Here is a 24,701-nt window from a genome sequence, read left to right as displayed (position 1 = left end):
TGGAGACCCAAGTTTGGTGGGATATTCTGCATGCAGCTCACCTGTCTTCTCCATGAAAGGGCAGCCAAGGACCTCGACTGCACCGTAGTCTTCTACAGACACCAGAAAGAGCAAGGCTAGCATTTGGGGAAGCAGCAAAAGCTGAGCAGGCAGAAAGCATGTGTGACACTCCTGTTTTCCACCTCTGGCACCTCCCAAAATAATGAGTCATTTCCCGAAATCATCAGCCTGCCCTGGAAAAGGTAGCTGTGAAGTTGTATCCTGTCTTCTGTGGATTCTAGTTTTCTCATGTCATCACATTTATCAGAAACAGACTTTATTGCATTTTTAATTGAAAATTTTGATTCCCATGTAATAACTGGAGTTTCTGTTGCTGGGTCTCAGAAGAACAAAAGGAAAAGTTGAGTGGCTCAAAGCTAACCTGAGTTGCAGTGGAGGAAGAAAAGGGTAATACTGAAACTGGGGTGTGGACCCCTTTATGTCGTCATGACAAATCACTCTTAACACAGCTGTGTTATATCCTTTGTATTCTTTTCTTTTTAGCCTCTGGTCTAGGTTCCTTTTGAAAGTGTGATAGGTGCCAAGATCAAACAGCTTAGCTTCAATGTGAACTGCTTGTCACAAGCATTTTACAAACATACCTGTCCCTGTGCTGTGCATACATGAGCACCTGGTTTACAGGTCTGTGCCTGGCTCACATTATTAGCAATGGGCAACTCTTCTTGTATTCATTAGCCTATCCCCTACGTCTTCTCTTCTCTGTTCCAAGCATTTCTCCCATTTCAGTTTCTCCAAGCCTGCCCACTGCTGGATAGGCAGCAGTTTTCCCTGGTGCTTGAGAAGTTTGAGACTTGTACAAGTTCATGCCGCATGGAAGTAAAATGCTAATGAACAGGAATTAACTTGCTACCTCTTGATCTGTTTCAGTCACTCTAGAAATAATATTTTAGTTTTCTTAGCATATTTGCTGGGACACCATGTTTGTCTTTCTTGACCTCATTCCTAAAATATTAGGTATGTGACTTCTTATAAAGTAACAAAGGACGAGGAAATAATAGTGAGAATGGGAATGAATCACAAGACTAATAAACAAATGCAGCCCAAAAGTCACAAAAAACAGGAGGTGATACAATCCCCAGTGCTGTTTTTCTGCCAGCTTCCTCTTGGCCCTGATTTGGAGGTCAGAGACGTTTGTGTCCAGCTTGCTGACATCGGTAGGGAACACCATTTCCCCCCAGGGGTGACTAAATAACTTAAATGATGTTTCCCAAAGCTATATGGTGAGGTTGGCAGACATACTGTGATGATGTTCCTAACAACGAATAAAAATACCAGTTACAGATCCTATATGTCTGGATCCTGACACAAAATCAGTGCACAAATCCATCTGCACAACCTGGAGCCCCTGTTTACAATGCCAGAAGTTGAATTTTTCTCCAAGGCATATGTGGGGATCACAGCTGAACACTTAGGTCAGGCTGGTTGCTAAGAGTCTTAACAACAGCCATGCCTGTTTTGTTTTCCTTCTTATTTGGACACACTCCTGGTCTCTGGTGATTCCATAATCTCTCTAAGAAGAATATTCCCTTCTTGCCCTCCCCTGAATGTTGCATGCCAACAGCACTTGCTTGCACCTATTAGAATTATGACCCAGAGTCATATTGTGCGAAATACTTGCGAGATCTAAATTTCTCTTTCTTGCAGTGTCTTTGAGTGAGTTTTACATTTACCCTTGCAGTGGCAAAACTCCAACAGCTGGATGAAGGGAGGAGGGATGAATATTACCTGCTAACCCCACAGAGAGGGAGGAGCTTCATTCTTCAAATATCAGCAGAATTATAAGGAAGGTGTGTACTTAGAGCACTTCCTCAATGTGGAAGTTCAAGCATACAACACTGAAGACCTGTCCTGAGGGTGCTCTAGAAAGTCTCCAGAGGGTTATTACATGGGGGAAAATCCTGCCAAGAACCATTATGCAAAGCTTAACCAGGGAGAAGAGAATGAAATGGTGAGTTGTGTCTCTGTCTAGGTCTTTTTCAAGTTGAAGCAATAACATACTACAGTCTATAGTATAGTTATGAATGGTGGGGGTGTTCCCATAGCAGAAGCATACTGTTAGAAAGCGATATAGTTTTCTTTTAGCAGAAAGAAAGTAGTTTTATGTGCCCACCGGATTTAATTGGTTATCCACTGAAACGGGATGGCTTAACAGGTTATTGAAGTGGCGTTATAAATCTAGGTGGATGTGGTCTTGTATCAGCTCGAGGGATGGGCTGGAGCAGTGTTTGCAACCATTTGGCAGCTAAATCTCTAGAGTCAGTTCCCTTTAGATAAGGACTGGGAACCTTGGCTATCTCTGGAACATAAAACCATATGTCTTACGTTTGCATAAATTATTAGCAAATGCAGTTTGTTGAATTGGCAACACTGTTCCAGACTGAACTCCTGTATAAAGCTGAATTTCTAAGTACAGAACTACCATATTTCTTTCAAGAGTTTCCCAGGGAGGAATAAGCTAACATACATTCTGTAACATATGGAAATAATTCTTATATTTACATGAAATATGTTATCTACTGCATGGTGCCTCTCTTAAAGAGTAAGCTCAGTGGACAATTATAGTAAATGCAGTGCTTCTTAGCTGCTTTGGCATTAACATGCATCACAGATCAGTTGCGTTCTGTCTGTCTAACAGATTCTGCTGGAGATGTCAAACCCATGATGCAGCTGTACAGCAATAATTCTCATGCATGTCTGGTAAATGCAGTGCTTCTCAAAATTCCCATGCTGCAGAGCCACTGTAGTTCTGCTATGAGCTCATGTAGGATTTCTGGGTGTACAACAGCCCCAGGAAAGTGACTGAAACACAGTAACCACTTACAAACTGTCATGACAGTTAACTTCCAGAAATCCTAGAGAAATCCTCAACATCTACTCACTGAGAATTCTATTCTAGTGAAAAAGACACCATGTCATGGAAGAACGTGGGCATTTGTTATCCCTATTTTCAGTCAGTTCTCTGCCATTCAGGGTGGGGGAGATGTCATATTTTGTGTAATGCAAATCTGGATAATCTGGGATGTGCTGGGGAATGCAGTGGAGAGTCACCCAACAGCATGAACTGAGAACTACAGGAAGCGCAGGGCGCTGGCTCTGAGGGTGGGGACTGATGATCTCAGTGCATCACAGAATCCAACTGGTTCTGCAGAGTTACAGAACCCACTCACAGCGCCCAGCTCCTGGTCCTGATGCGCCACTGCTCCTCAGCTCCAAGCTGCTACTGGTTCTGTGGCAGTGCTCCACCCTGGCCCTGTCCTTCTAGGACCATAAACACTCTGTCTTCTCTTCCTGCTACTGGCGCGGTGACTAGCAATGCCAGAATTGAGCCTGAGCTAATTAGGTTTAAGTGGACTGTCTGGTGCTATTGTACTCTGCATGCCCAGTTCCAGCTGTGCACTACAGTGACACCCAAGTTGTGCTTGCATGGAGCCATCCATCCCAGTAATGTTCTTGATTCTCACCAGTGTTATACTAAACACGTGTGCCATGAATCCAGTGCTCAGAGATCTGCATTGTGATTATGAGGTTTTCCATGCACAGCTAGCATGTATCAATCTGCACTACGAATCCAGGGTGTCTGACATTGCCACATTCTCTGTGCCTGCAAAGAGCGTGAGCTTTGCTCCTTCACCTGCGGTTCCCTTATGAAAATCAAAGAGAAAAGATTGATAAAGCAGTTGCGTAGTGGATGCAATTAAAATCATAACTAAGTTCTGCTAGATTTGGCAGGTATCTATGTGTCTTTATTACATGTGGATAAGAGAGAGAGAGAGAGAGAGAGAAAAAAAAAAGTATGAGTGGAAGACATCTGTGAGCTTCTAAGGTACTATAAGAGAATGAGGGAAAACACAGTGTGTGTATAGAAAAAAGAAGAGCTTGAGTGCATACTTTTGTGAAAGAGAAAAAGAAAGTAGAATGTAGGTAAAAGAAATTGTAAGAAAGATACAAGAAAAACTATGGTTAAGCAGAGGAAAGAATACACAGGGTAAAATAGAATTCAGTGCAGACATTTTTTGTTAAAATCTTGCATGCTAAATTATTGGCAACCATAGCAAGTGGTTCTGGCTCTTAACGTTTCTTTCAGTGATCCTGCAAGATTTTTTTTTAATGCTAAGCCATGATAAATATCTTTTGACATTATTTTTAGCAATCAGTTTAATCCACCTAAACTAAATTATTAAGAAGCAGTTCTTGAGTCCTCAAACAAGATGACATCTCTTGGTGTAATAATGCAACAGCTGACACTGTGCATGTAGCAGTTCTCTCAGACTGAAATAGTTCAAGTAATTTTGAAAGCATGTAGGTAGTTCATTTGAACTTTGGACATGGAATGCTTTCCTGTGTTGAACCACCTGTCCATTTAGATGAGGGAAGTTGAGGAGTTCTAATGAGAAAAAAGTCTTGTATTTAGGAATAATCACTCTGACTTAGGAAATCTATCCTATAAATCCTTGTGCATATCTTTGGAATTACTTTATGTGGCTGGAGGACATTGCTTAAACTTGAGTTCACTCTCCCAGAACCCAGCTAAAATTTAACAGTGTATATTTGGAGCATGAGATAATATCTCTCTCTCTCTCTTCGTAATCATTTGCATTACTGGAAAAATCTCAGTTCTGTGAGAGAACTCTGGACACAGGAGCTTGCTTCAGAGAGAGTAATAGATTTGGGTAATAGGAAGGGATTTGTTTTAGGAATTAGCTGTCTGGGGTTTTTTGGATTTTTTTTTTCTTTCCTTCCCTTCAAAAAGATATTATTGCAGGTGTTTTCGTTAAGAAGTAATTGTTGGTGGAATAGGAAGAGGAAGGAAAAACCAGAGCTTTATGCTCTCTGCCAATTTGTTGCTCCTCTCAGTACAGCTTGGGAGTAATCATTCCCTTTGCACAAACTCTAAAGTGCAAAGCATCAAGTACTGCAGTGCAAAAGATTGTGGTAGACTTTGACAAGCTGCTGTTTCAGGAAGCGTTTCCAGAATCGTGTTTTAGACACACGTTCCCCAGTTGTTTAGGTCTGGAGGAATAGTACAACTGCAGTCAGCCAGCTGGTGAACCCTAGTTTGCCTCTGCATACTGGCAGCTGTCTGCCTCCTTTGGGATGCCAAAAGTCTGAAGGGAAATTGATTCAGGAATTTCACATATGTTGAGTTTGAAAAAATGTAACTAACTCCTAAAATTGAGACCGGGTCTGAAAGACACAACTTTGGTCCTAATGGAACACCACTGAATGTTGCTACTGGCTTCAGAGGGAACAGAAACAAACCTCTGATGAAACAGGTTCTGGTTGTTAAGAATGAGATTCAGTTATTAAATTCCTTTTGAATCTTAACCAGTCTTTCAAGTCTAATCCTATTATCTGTTGTTATAGCAACAGGTTGTTCATAATAAGGTACCTGGTGATTGGGTTGCCAGAAATATGATAGTTCACAGTTGTTGCTTGGGGTCCTTTGTGGTAGCTGCAGGCCTTGTTTTCACCATAGAAAAGAGTGCCTGGACTTGTTGGACTCTTGCATTTAAATTCTGCTGTGCAAATGACTTGGCAATTTTCCTTTTAAACGTAAGTAACAAAGACTTGCTGGACAGTAAAGTGATAAGGCCTTGAGTACCGGCTTTGTATGACTGTAAAAGCAGCTAAGAACCTTTCTTGGAATAAACATGTTTTCTGGCAACTGAACAGGTCTGGCAGCTTTTTCTGTCCCGTAAGCCATGGCCCCTCTCTAGACACTTCACTCACAAGTTAAACAATTTTGGTCACTCATCTGACTGTTGGGAGTCTCAAGAGTAAGAAGACATTAACAGATGAGGAAACTATGTATTACAGTACACTACAATTTATAAAAAATTATTCAACAGGCCTGAGATGTGCCCTGCATGCCAGCATCTTTTGTAGACAGTGCTACCTCTTGTGAGGTAACAAGAAGCAATTTGGAGTCATACGGATAGCTAATATTAGCTTTGTTTTCCACCACCTCCTGGTCTGATGCCCTCGAGAACCGAGGATATTTGGCTGTATAGTTGCACACATTGAGCCCTAAAATCCTGCTCACACAGTAGAGAAGTCGTCACGATGCAAATGTTTATTCACGAGACCCATGTTCAAAACAGATATATCTGCATCAGTGCAGCCTCTTTGTGCAGTGAAAAACAACACAGGAAAAGTTATTCTTTTTTTCCTTAACAATTTAAAACCAGCCTGCAACACATGTTCTTACTGCTGACACCAACACCAGGATTTCTGCCAGCCCTGGAAGTGTTGTTTGCCATAGTGGACATGCATTTGCTTGGAGGTCTTTACAGTATAGGCCTAGTGAATCCTGAAGAAGCTTGAATAATTTTGAAACCCTTATTACTGCAAGGCATTCACATGGCTAGATGAACCTGCTGAGAAACCTGCATCATGTGTGTGCCCGTTCCCCCTTCTTCATTTATGTTGTGGGTCTAATGTTCACTTTTTCTTTTTGAGAAGATATTGTTTTTGAGAATTCTTCTAAAGAATTTCCCTGTTGACTTCCCACTTGACAAGTGAGAAGTGTTTGTATATGCTACTGCTTTTTCTCTTTCAATGAGCAGTTGTATACCTACTATATGTTTCTTTTATGAATGCAGCATTCATTACTATAGCCCTTCCAACCTAAGGTACAGGGTCAGGAAAAACACTTCAGCCTAAGAGAACATTTTATTCTGAAGGTAAGTACTGAAAGGTTGTGGCCTGGAAATATATGAAGGTGTATGGGAAGTCAGATACATATTTTAGTATATAGGTTCCTACGCAGAGCAACATGGAGTCTGCCCTAGCTCTGTGATTGTGTTGTCATATCAGACTTGGAGAATCATTCAGCATTTCAGCAGAGAACACTGCTGACAGAAGATGATCCCAAATGACTACCAATCATGCTGAATGCCCACTCTCTCCCTTCGTAACTGCATTAACCACAGCCTTCTCGACTTCTGAGACCGTAAGTGTAAGGCACAAGAGCTGGAAATTAAAGGATTGATTCACTGGCAGAAGCAAGATGCACATAGCAGCAATCTCATTCTTCCCCACACTGGTATTTATGCCACTGCCAATTTGAAAATATTGATCCAGTTATTCCAGGTCCAGCCATTTACTGGAGGAAGTCTGAAGGCATGTTGTTTTTAGAGTTCTTCCCTTGAGCATCTTTGCCTCCTTGGGAGTTCCTTTGCCTTACTGACAGGCTGTAAAGTCTGGATCCAAGCATGTGGATCTTGCGAGTCAGTCATTGTCGTGAACAGCGTGTTCACATCGTTCTATGTACTATTCTGTATGTTGATGCTGACACTCATTTTGTACCCTTTTTGTTAAGGTTACAATTAGACAGAAGTAAATGGAGAGCCCTTTGCCTGTTTATAGGATCATGTGAATATTAGTAGCACATGACTGGCACACCAACTAACTTCCAGCAACCTTGTCTAGCTGCTCTCCTCCTTGAGTTTCCTTCTATCTGCTGCAGAGTTGCTGTATTCTCTTGGAGTGCTCAGAAATTATAGAAGCCTTTGAAAATGCTGAGCATGTGCATCTCAAGGTCACCAGGTTCTGTGCAATACAGGCTATGGCCCTGTGTAGTTTACCATATTTTTTTCCCCACAGCTGCCAATTTCTTCACTTTAGAAATCCTGTGAAGATTACCTATGAAGACAGAGTCTGTCTTTTGGAGCATGACACAGAACGGGTAGGCTGAGGCAGCATGTGGAACCACTGAGTAGGGCCTGCGTTTCACATAACAAGCAAAGACACCAGCACAGAACCAGGGATTATGCATTACTCATCCTTCCAATTACAATGCATTTTCTTCTCACCTTACCAATGAATCTTGTGATATCAGTGGCTGCAAATATCTGATCTTCAGAAGGAGATTTCACAATTGCTGCAGATATACCAGGGAGAGGGAGGCTGAGGAATACTAACCCTTCAGTTTGCAAATTCTCCTGGTCACCTGTTGTAATTGCAGCCATGCAATCTCCCATCTTAGATTGGGGTTGGGTGTCCTCTATAAATTCACTGTATACATTTCATTTCACCTCTACCAAGTCCCTGCTAGCACTACAGAAAGGGAATTTGGCCTTAGAACCAAGAACTGGCACCTCTTAAACTGCCATGTTGACAGTCACCCCTTTGAAGTTTTGGGTGAGTCACCTTCCCTCACTGTAACGATTTCCTCATCTTTAAAAATGGAATAATAATGCCTACTCATACAGCTACAGTGAGTAGTTTCCTTTGACCCTCTGAATATATAAAGCATTCTATGGATGTTCATTAGTTATTCTTGCTAACAGCCATTATTATTAATAATAATAATAATAATTATTGTTGCTATTATTATTGTTGTTGTTATTTTGGGATGTTAGGACAAGGGCACCTTGGCAAAGTCCAAAATCCCTGTACTGGAGCTGTCATGGAAGATGGTAACAGCACTACAAAGGCTGTGTCTGTGCTGACTTGTGCAAAGCAGCTCCAGCTGGTGCAGCCACACTGTCATTCAGCACCATGTGGAGATACTGAGTCTCTAAAGTGTAGCTACATGAGTGAAGACTCACTGCTGCGCCAGGACAGCAGTAGTGCTTCTGATTCTGAAGCAAGCACTGTCTCAGCTGTTGCACTGAGTCTTGTGTAGATGTACTCAAGGTTTTCAGCCACCTCACTCAGGGACCTTGAAAGAGCTGACCAGGCAGATCTGTGTTCCTGGCTTGTGGCCTGCGGTTTAGGGCCCCTATATTTTGTTATCATTCCAACTCACACACACACGTAACAATGTCTAATGCTGAGTTTCACAACTACATTAAAATATTTTACAGGTTTGGTCATACTCCAGTGAGGAGGATGAGAACTTCTGTGGAACATACAACATTTTTTTTCTAGTCATGTTTAGGACGCATAAAGAAGGTTCTGTGATTTCTTTTTGTTTCATAGTACCATACCAAACAGTACCTGTGGGAGAGCAGTGGATGATGGGATAGTGTAGTATTCCGGGTGTTTCTTGGAGAGAAATAGTAATCATAGAATCATAGAATCATAGAATCATAGAATCACTAGGTTGGAAGAGACCCACCGGATCATCGAGTCCAACCACAGTTGCCCACAACTCGAGGAGGCTGTGAGACACTCATGCCGATGCTGTGAACTACTAATCCTGAAAGGTCTTGAGGGCTGATGTGAACACCTAAGCCGTTCTCACAGCCACATCTCCTTGTTCTTTACCCTTTTGGCATTCTAAAGCATGTTTTAGTTTTGACATGTCCTAGATCATCTTGTAAAGAATGACAAAAAAAAAAGCGCATGAACCTCAAATTCTTCAAAACCTCATGTACAGCCCTTAAGTATCAGGAATTTTCAGTTCCCAGTACTAAAAACAGTGTACATACAAACAGGTTACCCTAGACAAGCTTGGGTGGGGACTTGGAGCTTGTCAAATGATTTTTTTCTTTGCTTTACAGGAGATTTTTGGCTACAAAACCCAAGGCTGCCGAAAGGCCTCATGCATCGCTGGGTACATCTTGTCTTGTGGGGCTCTGCTGCTGCTGTTTTACTGGAAGCCAGAGTGGAGCGTGTGGGCAAACTGCACCCGCTGCAGCTTGGAAGAAGCGGATGTTTTTCTGCTCAGAACAACAGTAGGTGCCAACTTTAGCCTTTAAATCTTTAAACTAGTGTGTAGTTAAGGAAGATGAGTTAATTGGAAGGAATCCAGTTAGTTGAAATCTCTTACATTGCTAATATCCTGCAGTAATATTTTATGTTTAAAGTCATTGATCTGAAGAACTCTCAAGTATTCCACAAATTATATGTAAGATAAAGATTGGAATGGAGGATAGCAGCTGGTCAGACGAGAAGCTGAAATAAACAGGGGTGAAAAATATCTGTAATACCTGTGATTGCAAGACTGTGTTATTTGCTTTCAGTCCTCCCTCCTCCCTTCCGCTATTCCTGTACTTTCTGCATTGCAGAATGCTCCCAATTCTAAAGCATCTGTTTGATTGGTAGTGTCCAACAAATCCCTTTCACCCTGCTTGGCTGTCCTGGTAAAGATGCCTGTCTTTGCCAAAATTTAGCCAATGGGACAAACCAAAGCTTTGTCCAGCTCTGTCCCCAGCGGTGTCCAAGAAGGGATCAGTATAACAAAGATGGCAGGCTTAGACTGCTTGTTTTGTTTGTTGTGTATTTCCATTTTCCTTACCCATGACTAATAAGCCTGCAGCTAAAGGGGTGATATGTTTTGCCAGTAGTTTTCTAATAAGATTTCTATCTGTTGTGGACTGTACTGAAGCACTGCGACATACACAAACCCTGATTTCATTTAATGCGTGCTACTGCAACACTAAAGGAAGCAAACTGAGACTTGCCTCTGAATCCCAGCTGAGCCTGAATGCTCCAGGAGCTGGCAGGGTTGGTTTACCTCCAGAACTTTGATTTGTTCTGCTTCAAAGATTCCTGAACAATGGCAGCTGTAAAATGTGCGATTGCGAAATGAATCACTTGCTACCACTGTTATCTGAGCTACCTTCTTAAATGAGCAGAGCAGCATGCAGTTACAATCTTGGGTTTTGAAAATCACAGGTTTGCTTGTTGAATATTTTATACTGAAAAAAACCTGCATCCTAATAGGCTGGGGCTATTTTTTTAAACAAAAGAAGAAGCATATTAGGTTTAATCTCTGTTTTTAATCTTCAGTTCAGTTTGCATTTTTAATTATCTATTCTTGTGTATCATTTTAAATGGATTTGCCATGCCATGCACTTTTCAAATAAATGAGTTTTTAAATGATCCTTTATGTAATCAAACATGAATTGAATCATATTGTATGTTCTTGTTATCAGGAAGCTCTCTCAAAGGATGGTCTCAGCATTTGACAATTTCAGATTTCCTTCATGGTTTTTGTATTAAAATGACAGTTTTCTTTTTTCCTCTATATTCATATTGTGTCAGTTCTCAAATGTGATGGCTACTGCTAATGAGGGTGCAAGTAAGACCATCAGTTTGATCCTTGGAATTATCTTTTGTTTCATATAAAACCTTCATTCATAATTCATCCTGTCTCAGCAGTTGCAACATAAGAGCCTATTTACTCACTTTTATTATTGAATTTTGGCTCACTTTAGTTCAAATAATGAAAACCTATGTTATTCACCACTTCGCATCTCAATCTACATCCCAATATCTACTCATTCACAAATTTAAATTAAAGATAAATATCAGAAAATAAATGTTATTCTAATCAAGTACTAGTTTAAAAAGTAAAGTGCACAAATAATAAATATAAACACTATTAAAGTTCTTTTTTGAACCCTTAAATTATACAAAAGGACTCATGTTTGGTACAGAATCTTTTTTTCTGTTGTCATTTCCAAATGAAGCTTCATAACTGTGCTTTCAGAACCTGGGTGACTGAGGTAATTAGGTTTTTCTATTTGCCAAACTGCTCACACAGTGAATGTGATATATATCAGTCTCATAGTTGCTTTAATGCATGTTGTTCAGTGTTTGGGACTGAAACTTAACATGAGGGAACTTGTTGCAGTAGTTGCTGTAATCTCTAAGACTGTACTACCAACACTATTTATCAGGTATTTCCAGTATTGAATTTATTTTGTAAAAAACAGCAAGGTCATTAAGTTGGTTTGCGGCAAAAGCTTTTATGAGGAACTCTAAGGGAGACGTGGTGCTAACACACTTGCTCTGATGAAGTGTTTACACAGGAATGACTTTGAGAAGATATTGGCACTAAACATGCATTTTGCAGTACAGCACTGTTCCATTCATTTGATCTTTCCTTTACAGTATGGTCACCGCACCTCAGATTGTCCTGTACTGTTTGCTTGTCCTAGATCATGATCTAGGTGTTCACATTCCGTCCTTATCAGCCAAGCACCAGACCCATGGTCAGTGAATTATTTGCAGTATTCACATTTTGACAGGACTGTTCTGCTCTCATTCTGCTGATTTATCTGTAAGTCACAGCTGCTGGGAGGCCACTGTTGGTTAGTTCTTTAAAAAAGCTGGAGCAGTGCTTTAGAAAGGCCTCCTGTAATAATTCACTCCAAGGTGATAGTGAATTTGGTCTGATTCTGAGGGAAATCGTGACACTTCTCTTTTATATGAATTTAGGATGAATTTCAGATTTATTCTCGTAAGACTGCGACATGGATATCTGTGAAAACACTCATCAAAAGTAGATCAGATTATCCATCTACTGCTGACGAAGACTCAGTCTTCAACAAAGCCATCATGAAGCCAAGTTTGCAAGTAAGTATTCCCTGCAGCATCTGGGAGATGACAGCAAATCTTAGCCATACTTCATAAAGTGAAAGCGAGCTGTGAAACATACCCAGCTAAGAAATTTGCAGCTTGATGAGCACAGTGAACTTGGTAAAACAAGCCAGGGGTCTTAGAGAGCTGTACTCACCTCTGCAAAAATCCTCTCTTACTCTGGGTTGGATTATGAAAAAAGAATCTTCACTGCTCCTGAGAGAAGACCTACGTTATAAGTAGGAGAGCTTCAAGACATTGGGGTTGGTAAGGAAGAATTGGAGTTCCAAAGCAAAACCTGATGCCTGGCATAGCAATCAAGGAGCTGAGAGGTGATTGTGTGTCTGAAGGGAAACCGTGAGGAGCAAAACATCACAGCCCACACAATAACAGGAAAACAGGAATGAATGCAACTGAAGGTGAATAGAACAGAAAAGTGCCTCGGGAAAGCTGCATCGATGTTTCCAGAAATGTTTTATCAGGGAGGGTATGAAGCACGTTTTGCTTTCTCGTCTTTGTGTGCACCAATTTGTGCTTAAAATTACATTTGCTGGAGTTAGGTCTTGCACTGTTGACTGCTCCTGATCTTTGCCAGTTCCATAGCTTTGAGGTCCCAGTAGGGCACTGGGGATAAGGTAGGTGATTAATTGATCCAAGCAGATCACAAAGTCCCTTATGAGTTGAGTAAATGTAATTACCCCCATTTTAGAATAAGTACCAGACAGTTCAGTTGTATGTCTTGCTTAGCATTACACATCAAATTGGTGTGAGTAATAGGAATGCAATGGTGCATTTGCTAATAGCTGGTTCTTGATTACAGACATTCAATCACTGCATTGGGGAACTCATGAAAGCTATATTCCCTTCCAGGAAACAGTTTTCTATCTTATTAGCATTTATTTTTATATCAACAGCAATTTTCAGTAGATATTTTCATTATAAACCTAACTTTAGCTGAGCAAAGCTGTTGCTATTACTGCTGGTTTATGTGGGTATATATTAATGTACATAAGAAAGTTTGGTGCCAGCTTGTTTAATCAACTGGCACAGTATGAAAGTGAAGACTAGTTTGTAACATTCTTCCGAGGATCAGATTAGCAACATAAAAAAGCCCAATATAACCCTCAAATAATAGACCCTTTGAACAACACTTTAATATCAATCAAAACATCTAAATAGAAAAGCACAGATTTCAAAGCAGCAAAGAGCAACCAGTTTAATCCTTCATTAGCAATTCAAAAGCTCCTACTTATACGTCAATTATAAAGCCTGTTTGCCATTTAAGCTACCTAAGTCCACAGAGTAATGTGTAGTGCCCAAGAGCTGACCAAGGACCAGTTCTGGCAGCGAGTGGAGTCCCTTATTTCCCACTCCAGTTTTTAGCCTTGCAAATATTGCAGCTCCTATTGCATGAAATCCTAACTACAGGCCTCTTGTTATGTTAATGACTGTGGTTATAGCTCCATTTTGAGTCAGTGTATGAGTTGAATGTAGATTTCATTTGCCTTAGTAAAGCTTATTGCACTGGGTAAGGAGAGTCCCCTAGAGCTGGTTTCTTTATCACTTATGTGTAAGTTATTACTTATGTGTTTAGGTGTATAGCCTTGCTTTCTTTCAGCTGATATGAAGCACCATTATCTCTAATAGGTTTCATTACTGTTGCGCGGGACAGATTCCTTTTGGAATGTATAAATGGCAGCATGTGTTCCTAATGGGTAACTGCTCCACAAGGGCTTAGCGTTAGCAGTGACTCAGGAAGAGTTCTGCGATGTCCATTCTTGTCTATTGGCATATCTGTGCAGCTGAAGGACTTGTGACCATGCCTGCAAGCTGCCCAAAGCCCCCAGGTTTCCTCAAGGCCAAACAGAAGATAAGGGAGTCGTTGGCTGAAGACAGGCTCTGACAATTTCCTGCAGTACTCACCATTGCCTAAGTGATGTCCTCCCTTTGTTCTGTGAAATGAGAGTGAGGACTGTATTCCTTATTGCTTTATACTTGTTTGACCTAAAGATCTGTAAAACTTACGGGAAGCTGCACTGAAGTGGGGATCCCACTCTATAACATAACTAGGGAGATGGTATAAGTGATCCTGTCTTCTAGCCCTCCCTGCTATCCATATAATTTGCTCTATCTGTGCTTGACCCCCGTGAGGATGCCTAGCTGAGATTTGTGAGCTGGCCTGGGAGTACTTCTGTTTGCTGTGTTGCATGTATTGTTGTCCCTGTTTTGCAGGTGAAAACTATCCAAGTACAAAAAATCCACTATGTCTGGGATACCCATGCAAAACTGTTCCAGAAAGTCGGGTGAGTTCAATGCTCTCGTTACACAAGTCTCTGAGGAAGTCAAGCTTCTTTGTGAATAATGTCCTAAGAAAAACACTTCCTTTATATTTTAGAGCCCTAGAAGACCACCATACTTGCTCAGCTATACATGCCAAATTTGGTTCTGGTCTCACCTGCCACGAACAGAATGTCAGGTACACATTTTAAAACACAAGTACTCAGCATATGGATTTCAGAGATGTAAACCCAATGCAGCTGGTGCAATTTCCTTGAATTTCTTGTGTATCCAGTTACATGCATGTAATTTTAGATGAAATGGACATGCATGAAAAATTGAATGAAAACAGCTAGAGAATTTTGTGCATTCCTTTCAAAGCTTTTGAAATGTCTCAGTATCCATCACTGTTATTGTTCTGAATAAAGAAATAACTATGTTGTATAATTAACTCTAAGCAGTTCTTATCTGGAGTAAGATAAAGCTTCCACAAGACAGTACAGATAACTTGAGTGTGCGCTTCTTCAGGGGCACTCCATGTAATTGTATTGAACTTCTAAATCCATTAGTTTTGGTCATTGAATTTATTCTCACAAACTACTGTATCATTAGACAATTTACAGAATAGGTGTTCCTGAAACTGCTGAATAAAGAAATTACCTTCATTTGAATGAATACTGAAAATCCAGCTCCTGACCTTAGCCTGTCTTGAAACTTACATTCAAATCAGCCTTAGCTTTATGCAAAATTATTTGATTTTAGATCATTTAGGTTTAGGTGCAGTATTCCTTTGTCTATGGTGCTTTGAAGGATTTTTTGTGTGATAGAGACATTTGCATAAAAGGTTATGTCATACCTCTTGTCTGTTTAAGTGGATTTCACTGGTCATGTTTTCTGATATAAGTACTGTAGGGGCATTTTATTTTTTTTAATTTTACTTGGAGAAAGATCCTCACAGCCTTTAGACTGGGATCAATACAAGATCTTAGGACAATTGAAAGATGCATCTTCTTGATTGAGCTACATTGGCACTATTTTATCTATAAGTGTTGTATCTTTATCCCATACAGGAGAGTCATATGTGGGCCAAACACCATTGATGTTCCAGTGATCCCTATTTGGAAACTACTCATCAAAGAGGTCAAGCATTTCTATTGCTTTTATTCTAGACTACTTGGCAAAGCAGAGTGTGTATAAGGAATATAACAGAGTCTATGTCTGAATTAGCTTCCCAATACTCACTCACCAAGCACACTCCGTTTTCAAATCCTGTTTAAAACTGTCCTATGAAATCACCATAAATTAATTTATTCTCTGTTGTTCCCTATCTTCCATCCTGATGCCTGTATGGCTGCTCAGCATTTATATGCATCTGTGTCCTGGAAGCTCATTCTGTTGGCCCTACAAGGGTCAGTGAATGTTTACAAGCTGAACTGGAAATCAAACCTTCCAGGCAAAAGCTGTTTCTTAATCAGCAGAGTTTAGGTAAACACCAGTAGTTAGTATATGAGAGGAAAATCTAATGAGCTCATGACTCTGGGTACGACACCTTGTAAAGTGCCAGTATTTTTTTCAGTCAGGAACTGGATATATGGGGTATAAATAGAGCATGGAGATGTGCCATTGGTGTGAGCTCCATCCTAACAGCACAACCTGCTCTTTTCTCAGCTTGTTATATTTCTTGTAACAAAACAAGCAAAACAAGCTTGGACTGAGTCATTCACACCCCAGATAACACCCTATTGGTCCAGATTATTTGGCCCTTCTGTCAAATGGAGATGGTCCAATCTGATTTGACTAAAGTTGCTATGAACAAAATTAGAAAGGTGTTCAGGAGACACAACACGTAACTCATTAGCTCTTATTCTAGCCTATTTCTAACAGGATGGACTGGCTGGGTATACTGGTATACATTTAAATTTGGCCAGCTCTTGAGTATTGCTTTCTCTCCAAACAGGTCTTAAATCCATTTTACGTGTTCCAGCTTTTCAGTGTATGTCTGTGGTTTGCTGAAGATTATATGGAGTATGCCATTGCCATCATAGTCATGTCTCTTCTCTCAATTTCTTTGACTGTATATGATCTTAGACAGGTGAGTCACCTCACCTTTTTCCTCTAAGAGGTATTTATTACTAATGTCTGGGAAAGGTTGGGATGTTACAACATGCACATGTACAGTGCTATGAGAGTTACTCAGAGGTTTGGTCTTGTGACATTGTGTAGTAGCAGGTGCAGTGGCCTGGCCTCCTACTCATCATAATATCTGTGTGGTTCTTTACCCGTATCCTCCCTTCCCCATTCCAGTGCTTCAGTTTGTAACCTTTCGTTACACTTCTTCATAATTAGGGTGGTGAATTTCTTTCTATGTATGATTGTATAGTTCCTGGTAGGACCAGACTCCAGCTTAAGAGGGCTCTAATAACCACAAATAACAGGGAATAATTGTTAGTGGATGAATTGCATCATGTAAGTAAGATGTAACACTTCTGTGTGTTCTCCTTTAATTTATAGCAATCGGTTAAACTGCACAGACTGGTTGAATCTCATAACAACACCTTGGTCACTGTCAGCAGAAATAAGGAAGGTGACTCCTGTACACTTCTTTCTTCAATGTGTTTCATTTCTATAGCAATTTATGTCAAAGCCAAGAATGTGTAGTACTAAATTCCTTCCAAAGCAGTTTCCTCTTCTGTCTGCCAGCTGGATTAACCAGCTTCTGCAGATTGGGTTAATTTGACCTAGAAGTATGTTCTGGCACATCAGTCAAATTTGTAACTGTTTGAGTGCAAACTTAGCAGGATATAGCATGAAAACTATGTTATTTTACATAAAGCAATGCTGACAAAGCCAGCCACAGAGCCATTGAATGTCTGTGAGTGTACCTAATTGTTCCATGCAAAGTCTGATCATTGTCATGGTATTTAGAGCACAATCCAAAAACTCAGAATCAGACTAAGAAATGCAGATACAAGCATCTTCAGTTAGGTCAGTGCATTGGAACAATAATTATTGGTTGGGCTCCTGGGAAGATAAGAAGGAATTCTGCACTTCAAACAGATTCCTAGGCTTTTCTAAATATTGGAAGTCATATTCTTAAGTCCTACTTGTTGTTCTTTGTTTATCAGCCATTGTAAAGGAGTAACAATCTATTCAACATGTAGTTCTAATAGTTCTAGTTCACTTACTACAGTGAAATATGTGAAGCACAAAGTTTACATGTCACCTACAGGTTTCCAAGAGCTGGAATCACGCCATCTTGTTCCTGGAGATATGCTGGTTTTGAAAGAGGGCAAAACTCTTTTGCCTTGTGATGCCATTCTGATCAGCGGGCAGTGCATCGTAAATGAAAGCATGCTGACAGGTACAGCTCATCTCTCCCAGGTTTACCAATGAAATACCAGCATAACCTGTGGCTTCAGCCAGTGATGCAGGACATAGTGTTACGTATCACCTTTATTATGAGACAGTCCATATCTAGCCTAGGAGGGGACGCTTCCAGGTGTTTGCTATAATAAAGACTGAGTTGTAGCTAGAACCAACTTATCTAAATAGAGAAGATGGACTTCAGGAAGGGCAGTTCATCCATTTCTTCTTTTCTGGCGTGCAGAATTTAGGAAGGGATCCTCTAATTAGAAAGGAAAGAGTGGACAATGGAGTGAGCAGGACAGGAAAAGAAATGATAGATACAGAGCAAAGCTGTTTCCACACACAGCCCACAGTTTGTTCAGGCTGTATGGGTTTCTTCCAGTCATTTGGAATGTCTCATCATTGATCGCTGCAACATCTCCTACCTGCTAGAATATCTGCCTAGCCCTCCAGACACTTAGCCTCACATTCATGTGATAGCAGTGGACACACCAGAGGGGAAAGTTCACTGTAAAACAGGATTTTGGGTGCAGGAGATATTAATAGTTTTGTTCCTTGTCTTTAAATTTGGTCTTGGTCTGAATTGTACCGAAACCCACAGTTCTGAAATTCCATGTAAATGAGATATCCCAGAAGACCCTCTAATTTAGAAAGCTTCAACCATCACAAAACATTTCTTCTGCTTCACCTTAGTATCTGCTCTAACATAGATAGGAAATTTGCCAGCTGTGAAGCACTGAGCTAAAGGCTCTCCATTTTACTAGGAAGTGGAAATAGGGAATGTCATGTTTTAGCTGACTAAAGGAACAGTGTAGTGATCGGCACGTGAAGTTCAAACTAGGGAAACAACTTGTGGACAGCAAGTGGAGTCAAGCAGAATCAGTTCTGGTCCCTTTTCAAGTTTCTATATGTACAGCCAGGGTTTGGAGTCCTTGGGCTGCTTTCAGTTCTCAGATTTACATGAAACTATTGTACTGGTGCAAAGGAAGCTTTCCTCTGGCAGAATTTGCTTGCTAGGCTTCAAACTCATACTCTCTCTGAGATGTCATGATACAAAAAATATTTCCCTAAACCGGTTTCTCTTTAAATTACCATCTACTTATTTGAAAGTCAGTGGGCTGCTTTTAAGGTGTACTGCATTTTTCCTCATTGGAGATAATCTTCCCTAGGGGAAAGCATTCCAGTAACAAAGACCCACTTACCTCAAGCTGATAACTTCAAGCCCTGGAGAATGCACTGTGCAGAGGATTACAAAAAACACGTCCTCTTCTGTGGAACAGAGGTCATACAAACCAAGGCAGATGACAGAGGAGTAGTGAAAGCTGTGGTGCTACGGACTGGTCAGTCAACGCTTCAGTTTGCTTTTCCTTTCATCCTTTTTCTTACTGGAACAGCCAGACTTAATGTGCCCCATTGCATTAAGTTAAAGGCAAATTCACAACAGCCACATGGAGAATCAGTATACTGGGCTGGGCTAAGCTGTTATGTATTGTTTCCATTTGCTTGGCATAACTTTTACAGAAACCACTAGCATGTGGTTACAAAGAAGAATTTAGCTTTGCTTCTGAGACATTGGAAAAATCCTCCTTAAGACAAAAATAACTTTTCTCTGTATTTAGCAGAGTAGGTCACATACACTGAAATGAAAGATCTGGGCCTTCTTTCTTAAGTTACAGAAATTAGGAGTAATTTTAAAGCCTTCCATTCTTTGAAGAGAACTTTTGGAAGTGTTTTCCCTTTGGAATGATTTTAGTTTATCTTTCCAGGCTTCAGTACAGCCAAAGGGGATCTGGTGAGATCCATTCTCTACCCTAAACCCATGAACTTCAAGCTGTACAGAGATGCCTTCCGGTTCCTGATGTGCCTCATAGCATTTGCAGCCATTGGAATGATCTACACAGTGTGTGTTTTTGCAGTTAATGGGGTGAGTTACTAAAAGCAGGAGAAATGGTCACATCCAGGTTCAAGAGACTTGACACTTGAGTGGCTTCTTATACATCAGTATATAAAAACATGGTCCTTGTCGCTCTCCTTTTTGCCTATGAATATGAGGCCATTTTACAGTGTACTTGAATGTTTGACTGTATGCAAGCTCTCATACATTCAGTTCCAAGGTGCCAAAATGCACTGTTTCCCAACAGTCATTTCTTCTGAGGTCTTAGCAAATCCTATGCAAGCTCTACATATCTTATCAGCAGCCTTCTGTACACTTACTTGTTCTGTTTGTGTGTTGCCTGCCTGCTTGGTGATATATGTAATTATCAATGCATATAATAAGTGTAGTGCTTTCTAGAGCTCTGAAAATGGGAGATCCCAAGAGTTTAGCATTATGCAAGTAGTTTTTACAGAGTTTTTGTAGCATTTTTTGTGCATTCCTAGAATAATGACAAGTGAGTCATGAGTTAAATGGGACACAGACTGATGTGTCATTGTGAAAAAGCAGCTTTCCAAAAACTTCTGGATAGATCAAAGATCCATCAATCCCTGTCCACCCTTTCTGAGATTAACTGGTATCAAATGCTTATGGAAACTGGCTAGGAAGTAGGGCAAGCATAGAACAATTCTTCCTTTGTATTGTATTCTGTAATAACTTCTGGAAGAGCAAGGTTTAACAGTTCAGTAAGCTGTCTTTTTATCTAGATCATCCAGCTGTAATAACCACTGGAATTCTCCTAGAGTGTGGTTTAATACACTTCTGAATTAATTTCTGTCTTGGACTTGACAGCACCTGTGGCAAAAGTTTCCAGAATTTCATTATGTACTGTGTAAAAATGGTCTTAAAGCTGTTATCTAAATCATGAAGGCACTGCAGATTTTTTGTTTTGGAGAAGCAGCAAATAGCTGCTTTCTGTATGATGTACTAGTAATGACTTAGAGATCATTGGCCACCCCTGCAACCACCTTTCTTCCATGTTCCAGAGCCCTGACCAGTACATATTTACTGGTCTCTGGAATTTACTTATGTTACAAAGAACTGGAATTTACTGATGTTACAAAGAACTTTTTGTATTCATCTGTCCTTTGTTTTCATGTCTTTGTATAGTCATTTGGGGCAGGGGACAGGAGTGGAAGGGAGGTAACCTTCACTCAATCATCACTCAGCTTAATATCCTTGAGAGCTTTTGGGGAATAACTTTTGCAAAGCAAACTCTCCTGTATCAGCTGATCACCCACATCTCCACTGATTTTTTCTGGAGTTCTCCAGGAGGTTTATGGTTGATTCTCTCTGTGAAGCCTATGATAGCTTTCCTCTAGTATACATCAAGGGTTGATTAATTCTGTAATATCATTTAAATCAAGTTTCTCAATGTAGAACTGAGATGTACTTTGTCAGCAAGGGTCAGCTACTCCCTAGGGGAAGGCAAGCCAGGAGCCAAGGGTGACTAGAGCACAGGTAGTGCCCTCATCAGCCAGGGCACAGTCACACAGCATCTAAACATGGTGGGAAGAACTGGATGCTGGGAACAGTCCATCAATAGTTCCAGACAAAGCAAAGTGATAAATAATCCAGGCAGACCAGTCAGAAGCAGATGGGGATGAGGGCTGCAACACATGTCTAACGGTGTCCATCCAAGAGACAGCGCTAGAGGCAGGTATACCTGCAACAGACAGGGACTGAAGGCTCAGGACTGAGCTTAAATGGAGCTCCTGAACCCATCAGCATTGGATGGGGGTGGAGGTGAGGCTAGTGGAGGTAATTAAGACCTGTTAGTGCACCTAGGGTCCTGCCATATTGGTCTCTCACTCTCCAGGGGATTAACCTGAAATCCTTTTCCAAACAGTTCACATGTTCTCATGCATCAACATCAATGTAAGAAATAGTTGTATGCTGTAAACAGCAGTTCTGCAATTTTTAAAGCCTAATTGCTTTAGAAATTCTTCAAAAATTTTCAAGAAATCATTTCATGCCTTAATAATTATCTTCCAAGGTAAAGACCAAGTTCTGAGTTGCAAGGTTGATTTTGCAGTTCAGCTTTTGAATAATTTTTCTCATTTTGAATAATCTGTGATCAGTTGGCTCAGAAGATTCGTTCCCCTCGGGATATCAAAGGAAGTGCATTTACGAATGTGTACTGGTGTCTGATTTGCTGTTTTTCCTTTTCTTTGTTTAGCTTCTTGTAATATGTAAAATACACGTTGATGTTATCACAGCAGCTGAAACTGTCTTGTCAGACTGGTGTAAGATTCAATCACATGATACACTAAATGCTTTCTCTTCTATGAGTGTGTGTCTAAAGGTGGCAGGCACTTCATTCTAACATAAAATAGATACAAAATATTATCAGACTGGTGCCTTCTGTAGTCTGAAAAATATCAGTGAGGGAAGAATGAGAACATAAAGCTCAGAAGCAGTAATAACAGAACTCTGATGGTTTGCAGATCCTTCTGAATGGCAAATTTGCTTTAGTTTGCAGTGTTTCAGTTCTGAGACTCTAATTTGAAAGGTATTCAATCCTTTAGCAGTGATATCAGCTGCCAAGAATAATGCTGACATTCAGCATACTGGCAGGCAGTTTTACGCTGACCTCTAAGCTGCTGAACTAGAGATTGCTTTTAGGAATATAACTTTTACTTCCATGTCTCTTCCTACAGGTAAAAGTAATTTCATTTCCCAACTCCTAGAACACAAGTTCAGGAGAAATTATTAGCTCATGCATTCTGCACTCCTTTTCAGCACCATCCTGTATGTCTCACCTGTCACCCTCACACAGTGCCCAGAGCTATGCTGTAGGCAGTCGGATGAGTGTCCATATAAATGGCAGATTCCTACGTGCTGTATCATAGGGCTTGACTGAGGGTGCAATAACCTAGAAGGAATGCTTGAACTCACGTGATTTGGAGGAGATTGTGAGCTTTGCCTGGCAGGTTTATTGGCATGGAGAATGAAGGAAGACCTGGAGGCTGCTCTTTAGCAGTGGTGTAGCCTTAAAGCCTTTGGTTGGGTCAAAGCAATTAATTTCTTAGGGAGATGAATCTGTGATGGACCCTGGGCAGAAAACAGCATAGCCTGATATATGTGAAGAGGAGAGGACAAGGGATGAAGAAGGCTACACTCAGACAATCCAAACAGCACTACTTGCCACCTTCTTGCTAATGACTGCCTTTGGTTTTATGTCAGGAGGAGACAGGGGAAGTGGTGAAGAAGGCTTTGGATGTTATCACTATTGCTGTCCCCCCAGCTTTGCCAGCTGCATTGACAACAGGGATCATTTATACCCAACGGAGGCTGAAGAAAAAGGGCATCTTCTGCATCAGCCCACAGAGGATCAACATGTGTGGACAGCTGAACCTCATCTGCTTTGACAAAGTACCTGCTTTCTGGTGGTGACTCTCTTACTAGTAATGGGAGCCATGCTGGGGGTGGGAGAGTATGTGTTTTGATCAAGCATTTCCATTGCATTTTAGAAACACACTGACCAACCTGCATACTTAAGTTTGTGTTGTCTGAACAGACGCTGTTGTGAATTACTGTATTTCTTGGAATCTAGGAACTGGCTGGTGACATTTTCACTCTGCATTGTGCTGGCATTTTCTGGATAGAAACTTCTTAAAATAAGTCTTGCTTTTTATTCCTCTTGGAACTCTCATGTGGGAAGTTAATTTAAATGTACATTTTAACTTAGACTGGCACCTTAACAGAAGATGGCCTGGATCTTTGGGGCTTGCTGCCCTCTGAAAGAAACTGGTAAGGCTTCTTAAGACACCAATGGCATTTATATGATAATGACTAGTTTCTCCTCCTAGATATATGAACAAATCTGAAAGACACCATCAAACAGCATTTTGAAGTTTCTGATGTTTAGATTTCCAATATTATTTCTATAGCCTCTGGAAAATGAGTTGTTTGCCTCATCACAGGATTCCTGCTCCACATGAAAATATGTAGCCACTGTTGTCAGCACTTGGCACATCATGCCTAGGCAGGGCAGGCTGCAGTACACATGCAGCAGAAAGCTGCCACGGTGCCCCAGTCCTTTATGACAGAAGGTCACTATTTCCTTTATGAGACTGCCATTCAGTTTCTTTAGTGCCTATGTTTACATTTCCAGAAATGTACATGCACAAAGATACTCAGACCTGTATCACTCACAGCTCAAGAGTCCTCCACAAGCCTCAAGGAAGACAGTTCATAATAATCTGTTCTTTTGTCCCTCCCAATAGTGACCTCAACTATGCAGAATACACCTATTCAGAGCATGTGTATCCCAGCCATTAACAGGTGCATGAGAAATAGCTCATGGGGGAGGACAAGACCCCAGAAAAAGGCTTGCGGTCTGACCACAGGGCAGGACTTAACCAGCACACTGACTTAATTTTTTTTTCAGTTAGTCGTCTGTTGTTTGATGTTCTCTAATGGTAATTTTTATGCTCTCTTTCACATTAGCTTCCAGGACATCCACAGTTTCCCTGCGGACCACAGCCTGCCCTGGGGCCCACTGTTCAAAGCAATGGCAGTTTGTCATTCACTAATTGTTTGGGAGGGCAAGATCCAAGGAGACCCGTTGGACGTGAAAATGTTTGAGGCCACCAACTGGGTAAAGCTGTGGTTTGTTGTAATGCGAATAGTCGAATAGTGAGGGGGAGTTTTCATGTTCTCCAAAAGGAGAAATTTCCCAAGCCCTCCCTTTCAAATAGCCACTTCCTGTACAGAAGTGAAAATCCAGAAAAGGTATGACATGCTCAGGCTTTTGGAGAGATGTTCCTTGTTTCTGGCTAGAACTTCCACCTAGGGATACTTTGAG

At 40.8% G+C, this 24,701-nt stretch overlaps 1 protein-coding gene across 1 annotated transcript in view; it reads left to right on the top strand.

Moving 5' to 3' along the window:
* The first annotated feature begins 1,182 nt into the window (after nt 1–1,182).
* The window catches only part of LOC138724675 (probable cation-transporting ATPase 13A4), a 40,334-nt gene continuing 16,815 nt past the window's right edge, over nt 1,183–24,701 (top strand). Inside the window, exons 1-14 of the mRNA XM_069864861.1 lie at nt 1,183–2,008; nt 9,510–9,683; nt 12,175–12,312; nt 14,548–14,618; nt 14,711–14,791; nt 15,663–15,732; nt 16,550–16,684; nt 17,104–17,176; nt 17,822–17,953; nt 19,128–19,298; nt 19,725–19,882; nt 23,078–23,266; nt 23,583–23,644; nt 24,344–24,494. Of these exons, the coding sequence (XP_069720962.1) occupies nt 1,946–2,008; nt 9,510–9,683; nt 12,175–12,312; nt 14,548–14,618; nt 14,711–14,791; nt 15,663–15,732; nt 16,550–16,684; nt 17,104–17,176; nt 17,822–17,953; nt 19,128–19,298; nt 19,725–19,882; nt 23,078–23,266; nt 23,583–23,644; nt 24,344–24,494 (1,668 nt within the window). The 5' untranslated portion in view covers nt 1,183–1,945. The remainder of the gene's footprint in view (nt 2,009–9,509; nt 9,684–12,174; nt 12,313–14,547; nt 14,619–14,710; nt 14,792–15,662; nt 15,733–16,549; nt 16,685–17,103; nt 17,177–17,821; nt 17,954–19,127; nt 19,299–19,724; nt 19,883–23,077; nt 23,267–23,582; nt 23,645–24,343; nt 24,495–24,701) is intronic.

The sequence above is a fragment of the Phaenicophaeus curvirostris genome, chromosome 10 (genome assembly GCF_032191515.1).
Source record: "Phaenicophaeus curvirostris isolate KB17595 chromosome 10, BPBGC_Pcur_1.0, whole genome shotgun sequence".
NCBI classification, from domain to species: Eukaryota; Metazoa; Chordata; class Aves; order Cuculiformes; family Cuculidae; genus Phaenicophaeus; species Phaenicophaeus curvirostris.
The sequence above is the reverse complement of the archived record's forward strand: the minus strand, read 5'-3'. Positions and strand labels throughout refer to the sequence as shown.